Source organism: Salmo trutta, chromosome 7 (assembly GCF_901001165.1).
Source record: "Salmo trutta chromosome 7, fSalTru1.1, whole genome shotgun sequence".
NCBI classification, from domain to species: Eukaryota; Metazoa; Chordata; class Actinopteri; order Salmoniformes; family Salmonidae; genus Salmo; species Salmo trutta.
In genome coordinates, this window is record NC_042963.1 from 19,104,621 (window position 1) to 19,116,645 (window position 12,025).

Sequence of the window (12,025 nt, forward strand, 5' to 3'; positions counted from 1 at the left end):
GCTAGTAGGCTACACTATCCCAAAGAGCAGCCCCATTAAGCATTTTCCGGCGGTGACGTCTTTTTTGTGTGTTTGGTTCAGATTTGGTCCAGTCTGGACTTGATTTAGCCCAAACATAAAGGTCTGTAATTGGTTCAGATTTGGTCCGGTCTGGACTTGATTTAGCCCAAACATAGAGGTCTGTAATTGGTTCAGATTTGGTCCAGTCTGGACCAAATCTGAACCTATCATACATAGACATCTATATTTCAAGTTTGGACAGCACAGTACCTCTCATTACGGTACACTGAACATTAAACAAAAGTAGAGTATAGTACAGTAGAGTACAGTGCAGTACAATACAGTAGAGCACAGTAAAGTATAGTGTACTGTACCCTACTTTACTCTAATGCACTCTACTGTACTCTACTTAACTAAACTGTACTGTACTCTACTTAATTAAACTCTACTGTACTGTAGTGTGCTCTTCTCCACTGAATTAAACTATTCTGTATAGTACCGTACTGTACTCTACTGAATAAAACTTGACTCTCCTGTACCATACTGTGCTCTACTGTGCTTTACTGTACTAATCTGTGCCGTATTGTAATGTGATGTTCAAACTTGTGAAACATGGCCTAGACATCTATCATTCGTTCAGATTTGGAGCTGGTCCGTATCGTCCAAAATGTGACTTATTTGTAACCGTTACTGAGAATGTTATTGTAGTTGATGTGGTCTGTTGGTTTATTCTGTAAATTGGAATGCATTGAACATCATCACTGACAGTTGGAAGCACATACTATGTGACTGACCGCCTTGATTCAGTCTTATGTAGCAAAATTTGAAATTCTGTTTTTTACATTGGATAAAAGCAGAGACACAAATCTACAAAATGGTATATCATACACTGGATTTGAGGAACAATGGGAAAGTAATTCTGCTTTGAAAGTTGATAAACTTGTAACCTCACTTTTGAGAAAATGGCCTTTGAATCTTTTGGTACCAACTGGAGAGCTCTTCTTTGTCTACACCCATTCAGTATTGTTCACACCCTCTTAAGCGTTAGCCCCACCCATCTCTTTAAGGGTTGATCCAATCGTTCTGTACTAACAGCAGCAGTCAAGCACCCAAGCTAACTGACTAACTTGCTAGCTACTTCCAGACACAAATGAGAGAACATCTCACTGAACATTACTCGTCCTAGCAGAGCTGGTTAGACTGTTTTTATGTTATCAAGAGCGTTGGTGACTGCAACTGTGTTGTCAGATTGTCCGTTTGTAAATTGAGAGCATTTCGCTCTCGGAGCGCACACTGGATGCTCTGGACAAGAGTAGGGTTGATCCGAGCCTTGTGAAATGGCAGTCAAGCACCCAAGCTAACTGGCTAACATTCACTAGCTTGCTAGCTACTTCCAGACACAAATGAGAGAACATCCCATTCTGACCATTTTACTCCCCCTAGCAGAGCTGGTTAGGCTGTTTTCATGTTACCCAGAGCGTTGGTGACTGTAACTGTGCTGCTGGCAACAATTTCATTAAGCTTTTTTGCCGAAGTTTACTGACACCGGCCATATTCAACGGACGTTCATACATTCATTAGTTATTCTGCACTCTGGCACACTCAGACGAGAGTGCTCTGAAATCGGAGTAGATGGCCAGACTGAATATACGAACACACTGAAATGGTTACTTGCATAGTGAAGTCTTTTGTTAAGACATGTAGCTAGCTAGCTAAACAATGAACCATAATCCCAACTCATGACATTACTACCAACCAGGTTCAATGTTAGCTAGCTAACATTAGGCTATATCTAGCCAAGCAAATGGCTCTGAGATATAAATAATAAGATCATACACGTAAAGTTAGCCTGCAAGCCAGCTAATGTTAGCTAGCTAGCTAACAGTACACTTTAACTTGAAAGGAAAAGACTACGTCAAAATTAGAAATGTGTAATATCTGTAAATGTAGCAAGCTAGACTATCTTACCCATATACATCATGGTTGGACGCTTCTTCCTGTCACGGATGCCATAGTTGCCCTTAGTTTGAAGATATAATCCGGAGACAAGTGTTTTAGCTATCATACTCTAATTTCACTGATTTTAAAACTCGGTCCTCCAGAAAGAGGAGAGCAACACTTATGCAGCTCTACTAAGCAATTTAAAAGCAGCGTTAGACAGGATTACCTACACATACTAACCAGCTCAAATAGACAGAAGTGTGCTATATGGCAGACCAATCCAAATTCCTCTCTTGGCATGTCCAGCCCACTCATTATCTCAGCCAATCAATGCTAGTGTGAAGGTTGCTCACTTTTTCTGTAGCTAAACCAACTAGGCTCATAATTTAACAATTTTATTCGTATTTACAGATGGCATACAAGTTTGTTATTAAGGCACATGAAAGTTCAGATGTTCCAGAAGGCATTTCTGCCCCCAAAAAACGCATTTTGAAAAAAAATAAAAATTAAAAATAAAAAAAAGATTACGTTTAAATGTCTCTCGTGTGAAGCAACGACCCGCAACATAAACCTCGTTTCCTGAAACGGGTTACATTTTAAGAGACTTGATTTATTTATTTTTGTTATATAATTCTTACTTCATTGAGAATGTGTGTGCTGTTGAAATCTGGCCATAGAATCAATAACCGAAAAATTCATATTTAAAGATTTTTTTTGATGTCCGGAAAATACATATTTTCACCTTTTAATTCAGCACCTAAAATGCACCTGTCGTCAACGTAATTTTGCTTACTGGGGCCCTAGATAGCATACTCCGCCTACAAACTACACTGGGAATGACTGCTGTCCTCTATTTATAACTACTAGTTCCTTTCCACCTCTGCAATTCATTGTGCGAAATATTTACTATCCTCCAATTTTCTTTTCTCTTCAGCGCATTGTGCCGAGACATGCTCTGTGTGCAGAATCAGAATTATACTCTGCTCAAAAAAATAAAGGGAACACTTAAACAACACAATGTAACTCCAAGTCAATCACACTTCTGTGAAATCAAATTGTCCACTTAGGAAGCAACACTGATTGACAAGACATTTCACATGCTGTTGTGCAAATGGAATAGACAACAGGTGGAAATTATAGGCAATTAGCAAGACACCCCCAATAAAGGAGTGGTTCTGCAGGTGGGGACCACAGACCACTTCTCAGTTCCTATGCTTCCTGGCTGATGTTTTGGTCACTTTTGAATGCTGGCGGTGCTTTCACTCTAGTGGTAGCATGAGACGGAGTCTACAACCCACACAAGTGGCTCAGGTAGTGCAGCTCATCCAGGATGGCACATCAATGCGAGCTGTGGCAAGAAGGTTTGCTGTGTCTGTCAGCGTAGTGTCCAGAGCATGGAGGCGCTACCAGGAGACAGGCCAGTACATCAGGAGACGTGGAGGAGGCCATAGGAGGGCAACAACCCAGCAGCAGGACCGCTACCTCCGCCTTTGTGCAAGGAGGAGCAGGAGGAGCACTGCCAGAGCCCTGCAAAATGACCTCCAGCAGGCCACAAATGTGCATGTGTCTGCTCAAACGGTCAGAAACAGACTCCATGAGGGTGGTATGAGGGCCCGACGTCCACAGCTGGGGGTTGTGCTTACAGCCCAACACCGTGCAGGACGTTTGGCATTTGCCAGAGAATACCAAGATTGGCAAGTTCGCCACTGGCGCCCTGTGCTCTTCACAGATGAAAGCAGGTTCACACTGAGCACGTGACAGAAGTGACAGAGTCTGGAGACGCCGTGGAGAACGTTCTGCTGCCTGCAACATCCTCCAGCATGACCGGTTTGGCGGTGGGTCAGTCATGGTGTGGGGTAGCATTTCTTTGGGGGGCCGCACAGCCCTCCATGTGCTCGCCAGAGGTAGCCTGACTGCCATTAGGTACCGAGATGAGATCCTCAGACCCCTTGTGAGACCATATGCTGGTGCGGTTGGCCCTGGGTTCCTCCTAATGCAAGACAATGCTAGACCTCATGTGGCTGGAGTGTGTCAGCAGTTCCTACAAGAGGAAGGCATTGATGCTATGGACTGGCCCGCCCGTTCCCCAGACCTGAATCCAATTGAGCACATCTGGGACATCATGTCTCGCTCCATCCACCAACGCCACGTTGCACCACAGACTGTCCAGGAGTTGGCGGATGCTTTAGTCCAGGTCTGGGAGGAGATCCCTCAGGAGACCATCCGCCACCTCATCAGGAGCATGCCCAGGCGTTGTAGTGAGGTCATACAGGCACGTGGAGGCCACACACACTACTGAGCCTCATTTTGACTTGTTTTAAGGACATTACATCAAAGTTGGATCAGCCTGTAGTGTGGTTTTCCACTTTAATTTTGAGTGTGACTCCAAATTCAGACCTCCATGGGTTGATAAATTGGATTTCCATTGATTATTTTTGTGTGATTTTGTTGTCAGCACATTCAACTATGTAAAGAAAAAAGTATTTAATAAGATTATTTCTTTCATTCAGATCTAGGATGTGTTGTTTAAGTGTTCCCTTTATTTTTTTGAGCAGTATATAATATTACACTGTAATTTGCGTCTATCACAGTCATAAAGATTTAGAATAAAGCTCACAGTCAAGGCCTATTCTACTGTGAAATGGTCTATGAGAGACTATTAATTTTTTTGGCTTTGTGTGTCTTAACGGCGCTACTCTAATGTACAGTACGTTGTGATTGTGTTGTCAGACGCAATGGACGTGTGCTTCACACATTAACATCAATTATATCGCAAATGGAACCAGGGAGGAATGATGGAGCTTATTTACTATCCACGATTCATTTGGGCCCTATTAGCCGGTACTATGCTCTGTGACATCATTCTCAGAGGCTTATAAAGGTCATTGCCACATACACACAGACAGGGCCGGTCCTATCCTTTTGAGGGCCCTAAAATGCATTTCTCATTTTAACATTTCAATTTAGCATTTAAGAATGTCATTTTCAAAGTAGCACTGATAATCCTCCATAAAATGCACATTTAAATGATTTAACTGTTAAACAATTTAATGTTTATGTACAGTGCCTTCAGAAAGTATTCATACTTCTTGACTTATTCCACATTTTGTTGTGTTACAGCCTGCATCAAAATACATTAAATTGATTTCTTTCCCACCCATCTACACACAATACCCCATAATGATAAAGTGAAAACATGTTTTTAGAAATGTTTGCACATTTATTGAAAATTAAATATAGGAATATCTCATAAATATACATAAGTATTCACACACCTGAGTCAATACATGTTGGAATCCGCATTTCTTTGCCATTTTTTTTGCAATTTTACTTTAGTGCCTCATTGCAAACAGGATGCATGTTTTGCAATATATTTATTCTGTACAGGCTTCCTTCTTTTCACTCTGTCATTTAAGTATTGTTAAAGTATTGTGGAGTAACTACAATGTTGTTGATCCATCCTCAGTTTTCTCCTATCACAGCCATTAAACTCTGTAACTGTTTTAATGTCACCATTAGCCTCATGGTGAAATCCCTGATTGGTTTCCTTCCTCTCCGGCAATTGAGTTAGGAAGGAAGCCTATATCTTTGCAGAGACTGGGTGTATTGATACCCTATCCATAGTGTAATTAATTACCTTAATTACCTCACCATGCTCATATGTTTTTTTCCATCTACCAATAGGTGCCCTTCTTTGTGAGGCATTGGAAAACCTCCCTGGTCTTTGTGGTTGAATCAGTTTTTGAAATTCACTGCTTGACTGAGGGACCTTACAGATAATTGTATGTGTGGGGTACAGAGATGAGGTAGTCATTCAAAAATCATGTTAAACACTATTATTGCACACAGAGTCCTTGCAACGTATTATGTGAGTTGTTAAGCACATCTTTACTCCTGAACTTATTTAGGCTTGCCATAACAAAGGGGTTGAATACATTTCAGCTTTTCATTTTTTTATTAACTAAAAACATAATTCCACTTTAAAATGATGGGGTATTGTGTGTAGGCCAGTGACACAAAATCTCAATTTAATCAATTTTAAATTCAGGCTGTAACATAACCCCACCTCCTCACTGCCCAAGCCCACTAACATACATCATGTCTCCATGTATCTCAGCCCATAGTTTTCCAGGCTCCGGAAGCTGGCTGACACCGGGGCCCCATCTCTCTGTCTCTGTATTTCTGTCACTGCGCCTCGAGTGTGTTTACACTCCAACCACTGTGTAAACGACTCTCCCTTGTCCCCCAGCCTCCAGAGGCGGAGAGAGACGCCTCATCTTCACAGTCCCCGGTCTGTGATAACACAGCCGCTGGCACGGCCGACCCCATCCCTGGCCCCCTATGTAAATATTTGTCATCTCCCGCAAAACTGGAGTGGGCTTTTTCACTCCCTTTTGGAAAACAAACCTATTATTACTATGATTTGCTTCAGCGGAGGTAGGGTCATTTTACTGGAGGTTTTGTGTGTATACATTCATGTAATTCTGGAACCTCTACTTTTTTAAATTCCGAAATGATCTGGACTTGTACTGTGTCTGTGTGCCCCAAGTGGGTTTTAAAAGCAAATTCCCAGACTGTGCATTTTCTGACTGAACCTTAGAATAACTCGCTTCAGATCACGATGATAATCACAATATTGTAGCAGGATTTTTTTTTTTTACAATGTTAGAAGGTGGCAATTATTTAAATGCAGATTTAAATACATCAGCTGGAAAATGTGTTGCATGTGACACAATCACCAGCTTTTCTATTTCAATCCATTTTAGATTCAGTGATTTATTTCAAATGTTATGGTCATGTTGAGAGGACCTTCTACAGATAGAAAATGTCCCTCATAGTGTTTAATGAAAACAGCCATTTCTGTCAGTAAACTTTTAAGATGATCATTGCCAGCATTAGATGTAAGCATGGCATGATATTGCGGGAGAAATCCAAACGTGGTCATTTTCCTGTTTTCATTTTTTTTTATACACCATTGAGTCATGTTCACCTGGTAAAATGTTGCTAGGGCATCTCTGCAGGGCTTGTGAAACAAATGGCAGGCAATTAAATCCCCTGACCCTTCCAATCTCCCCGTCACCCGTGACACATTACTAATTAGCGTCCACTCTGTCGAGAGGGGGGTCCAGGTGGGCTGCAGAAGTGCTGCCCGTCTGATTGCTGGGGTGACCTGGTGGGTTGCAGTTTTTAGCAACCATGGCTGTGTCGTGTCTCTGCAGCATTAAGGTGGGTGCACCATCAAACCATTAGAATGTGGACACGCACACACAGCTCTCCGGGGCTAATTGGCTAGGGACACTATCGGCATCAGCAGCTCTATCTGGGCCTTCAAAGGAAACATTTTATTTTTCACTTTTGTATGTCCGAGAGACAAGGTGCAGCCGAGGAAAAAAAGGCCCAGCTCTTGAGTTGAGAGGGTTAGAGCTGCTCCTCTTTTCCTCAAGAGCTAGGCCTATTTTCGTCATGTCGCTCCCAACTGATGAAATCAATCATATGATACCTTTTGAGAGTGTGACCTTTGACCTTGAGAGTAGCACCCCTCTTCATTAGGAAGCAAATGAGAGCATATCTCCTCTCCAAAGTGAGTGGGTTTGTGGGATAGATATTTGAACCGGTGAACCTCATCATTATGGATGATGTCGGAATTCTCTGCCTACAGCTTCCCATAATGCATCCCCACGTCACCGCACCGAGGAGACGAGTGACAGGGCGGAGGACGATGTCGATTCCCGAAGTGCAAGAGTAGAGTTAGGATTTGATTTGGTTTTGTGTGTGTGTGTGTGTGTGTGTGTGTGTGTGTGTGTGTGTGTGTGTGTGTGTGTGTGTGCGCGAGAGAGAGAGAGAGAGAAAAAGAGAGAAACATTTAGAAAAAGGGAGAATGCCTACACTTGTATTTCCAACAAAGTTGGAATTCTGTAATGATAATGAAAACATGACACTTGTTCATAGTTGAGTATAGTTATTTTAACCGTTAACTCAATCAAACTGTAGATATTCTAATAGCTATATTCCAAAAGGGGATATATTCAATTATGTGTCATTGGATGACTCATTTCAGTCTGCCTCAGACAATAGTTTGGTGAAATCAGATACCACACCACTGCTGACCTCATAAAACAAATGGATGGTTTTCTTTAGTAAACAGACACACTCAATAGTGACTGATATTGAAAATACTCTCGATTGGAAACGTGCCTTCTCAATGGCACGACAATGTTTACCCAGCTCTGTGTAAAAAGCTGAAACTCGATACGTGCGGAAAGACAGAATAAAGGCAATGTTTGTTCCTATGGGTCAATAAAATTCATGATACCAGACAATGGACATGCATCATCATCATCCATCATCACCATGGTCCTACAGGGATTCAGAGCTAAATTTGTCTCAAAGGCAGGCTTTGGCTATTCAAATTGGATGTTTGGTTTGTTTAAAGTTCGCACATAATGACGCTTCCTTTTAGCACCCAATCACCCAATGAGATTGGGGTATTATTAGAGATCTTTGTCAACACAAGATGCAAAGCTTCCGGTAGTTTACCAAAGTTACCGAATCTTCAGTAATTTTGGTAATTAAAAGAAAATCTATGGCACTCTCTTAACTTGTTTCATTAATTAGGCTATTTTGTCTTGAACCATATGGTCTATCTACTAGAAACTCATGGGCAATATGGACACAGATATAAAATACTATATGGATACATTTTTAAAACGTTATTCAAGTATAAATTATTAAAGCATCTAATCAACTATGGCATGGGTGTCAAACTCATTCTACGGAGGGCTGAGTGTATGTTGATTTTAGTTTTTTTCCCTTTCAATTAAGACCTAGACAACCTGGTGAGGGGAGTTCCTTACTAATTAGTGACCTTAATTCATCAATCAAGTACAAGGGTGGAGCGAACGCCCCGGAGACACTCGGCCCTCCGTGGAATGAGTTTGACGTGAACTATGGCATTATATATTACACCCAACATTTCGACTTGGTCTTGGGTGTTTATGTGCTGGCTCTAAATAAATCAAAAATACTAAGCATATAACTTTGATATCCTGCATGTGCTTTTCCCTGTGGATATATTTTTACCTTGACTATTTTTGGAATTAGTGTCGCAAACTTCTACTTGGAACAATTTATTATATTCTTGGCAGCGAATGACTTTTGTTTGAGCCTCATCACATATATGAATATATGAAATAATTAAATAAGATGATTTCAACATAAAAAAAAAATTGAATGACAAAGCTGTAAAACATTGTTCTAAATATAATCCATGTGATAAGGCCACAGAGGGCCAGAGATAATTAGACACTTGTGAAAATCTGAAGTACCCAAAAGGGCCACTATAGATGTGTTGTGATAGATTACATAAAATCCTTGAAATATACGTAAGCTTCGAAAGTTTCCAGTAATATACCCTCCCTTTGCAACCCTAATCCTGATGCAATATCCAGATTAACTCATTGACTCAGTATTTACCATGAATGCCAGATAGTCTGAGTTTGGTGTAGAACAGCATTTCCTAAACTCAGTCCTGAGGACCTCAAGGGCTACACGTTTTGGTTTTTGCCCTAGCACTAGACAGCTGATTCAATGAACTCATCATCAAGCTGAGGACCCGAGTTTGGGAAAGCTTGGCGTAGAATATAGATTGGTGAACCTCCACCCCTATGTTTACTCAAAGCAGAGGAGGGTGTTGTAGCGATCAACCTCTCAGCCTCCTTAACGCTGGGTTGATTTCACTCATCCGGAGAAACCCCTCTGGAAGCCTCCAGTAAGCCCACGTTCATTAGGTTCAATAAGCCTGGAGAGAAAGAACCCACTGGGCACAGACGTCAATTCAACGTCTATTCCACATTGGTTCAACGTAATTTCATCGATTCGACCAGTGTGTGCCCAGTGGGAAGTGTTTGGTCTGTTCGACCCAGTGGATAACGCAGTCTCTCCACCGAGGTCAAATAATAGGTTTGACTAACGAGTCCTAACACCACCAGTTATTGGTGGGTATTTGATCTCGCTCCCAAACTATTGATTCTGAGATCCCTGGGTATTTGATTTGAAAACTTGGCTGCTCTTAGGGATATCAACTAAAGGCTAGAGCAGCATTGATGAGATCTCATTTCATGAGCAATCAAGACTATATGTTTTGTATGGATATGGAAGAATTTGGTCTCGCAAGAAACATAAATATTGTCTGATTCCGATTCGTAACAGCCTTCTTTTCTTTTCCCGTAAATGCTAGCGCACCTGGTTAAGTTTAGGCATGTTAGGGAAAGGTTAGGTTTAGGCATGCTAGTGAGTGGTTAAGGTTATGGTTAGGCTAAAGTTTCGAAAACAAAAACACACCTAGATTTGAACCGTCTCGGCCCGTACCTGTGTGAGGATATCCGAGTATGCTTGTTTCATTGGAGTAGCAATATTGGGAGGGACAAGTTACAAATATGTGATACTATCTCTGTCATGACTACCCAAAGTAGATATGCATGCTCTAAACCACTGGTCACCAACCAAGGCATTCCAAGTCGATCACCAAACGTTTTTGTAAAAAACCCAATAAAGCCTATTTTTTTGTATTCATTTAGTGCTGTTGGAGGTAGGTGCACTTGATTCAGCAGCCCTAGCGCCGGGAAAACAAAATGTTCCCATTTCAAACCAATTCATGTGTCTGGAGGTGGAACTCCACCTACCCGGCAGGCCCAGGGAGCAAATCAAATGCACCTAAAGGCCTACCGCTGGCCAATCAGATAGCTCAGATCATTGTGTCTGCATAGTTTCCTGGAGCCATAGACTATAATAAGAAGCCTCGAACGCACAGCAAAGTTGATACTGTGAGATTTCAAAACATGTAAAGCTATGACTAGAGAGAGACTCAACGAATACTCCAAAGAGCTGCTGTTTTTTTGTGTAACTTCAAGTTCTTACTCAGCACTTTCAACACTATGTTCAACATCATTATAAACCATAAAATGTGCGTTCTCCCTACTTTCACACGCTACAACCAGCACTGCAGCTGCAATGAATGAGTACAGCAAAGTGTTCCGATAAGCTTGCGCTGTTATTATTCACGGCGTGTGCCTTTTTTAATAGCAAGGAATATTTCACTTTCTCTGGTCATAGGAGTAACAACATGACTTGGTGTGTGAGGCAGAGCAACTTCAATTTCGTTATCAGCTGGAAGACCGCGCCCCCTTTTCTCAGTGGAGGGAAGGAGGGCGGAGGGGCGGCAAGTCGGGTGAGAGGCAGCCTCAACGCTGCTCCTCCCCTCAGACTGACCATCAGATGCAGGCCATCAGTCCATAAAAAAAGCCAATTATTATGCTCACTTAGCTGTGCTACCCAAGAAATATAACAAATTATCTGTTACCAGTGTGATCATATACCTACATTTGGTAAATATCATTTCTAAATGGTCAGAGAAGAACAACATTGGCAGGGCAATTCAAGCATAGTCAATATGCAGTGATAATGTATTGGGCCTATAGACTACTACACAAACCTCATTGACACAGAACAGTTTTTAATTGGTTAATGTTGCATAGGCTTACATTTTTTTAAGTCATATAAAAAAAAAAATCAAAGAGGTAGATCTCGACTTGCATTTTGACTCAGAAAGTGATCTTGACTCAGAAAAGGTTGGTGACCACTGTGTGTGTGCCTGTACGTACGTGTGTGCGTGCAGCAGGATGCACTCGCTCCAGGTGGACTCGGTGCAGCGCTGGATGGAGGACCTGCGTCACATGACGGAGGTGGAGTGCATGTGCGTGCTGCAGGCCAAGCCCATCGGCGTGGAGGAGGACACCCAGGGCGAACTCATCGTGGCCACAGGGGACCACGTGGCCCGCAACAACCTGCAGACGCTGCTGCGGCGGGCGCTGGTGGTCAGCACCGAGCTGGGCAAGATGTTCCAGCGGCTGGAGAAGGGCCGCTGGCAGCGGGTCCACAGCACCGCCGTCCGGGCAAACTGCCACGTGCGCTCACTGGTGCATGAGTATAGCGCCGCTCGCAACACCCCCGCAGAGATGCAGAAGGTGAGGATGGAGGAAGGGTGGACTGGGCTGGTTGAGCAAGTGGAGGTTGGAGGGGTGGTCTA

At 42.4% G+C, this 12,025-nt stretch overlaps 1 protein-coding gene across 3 annotated transcripts in view; it reads left to right on the forward strand.

Annotated features, from left to right (window-relative positions):
• The window catches only part of LOC115197065 (protein inscuteable homolog), a 101,935-nt gene that overhangs the window by 57,900 nt on the left and 32,010 nt on the right, over positions 1–12,025 (forward strand). For 2 of the 3 annotated variants that reach the window (XM_029758237.1, XM_029758239.1), the window contains exon 3: positions 11,615–11,963. In XM_029758237.1, coding sequence (XP_029614097.1) covers positions 11,615–11,963 — 349 coding nt within the window. The remainder of the gene's footprint in view (positions 1–11,614; positions 11,964–12,025) is intronic. The other variant, XM_029758238.1, reaches the window with a different exon arrangement.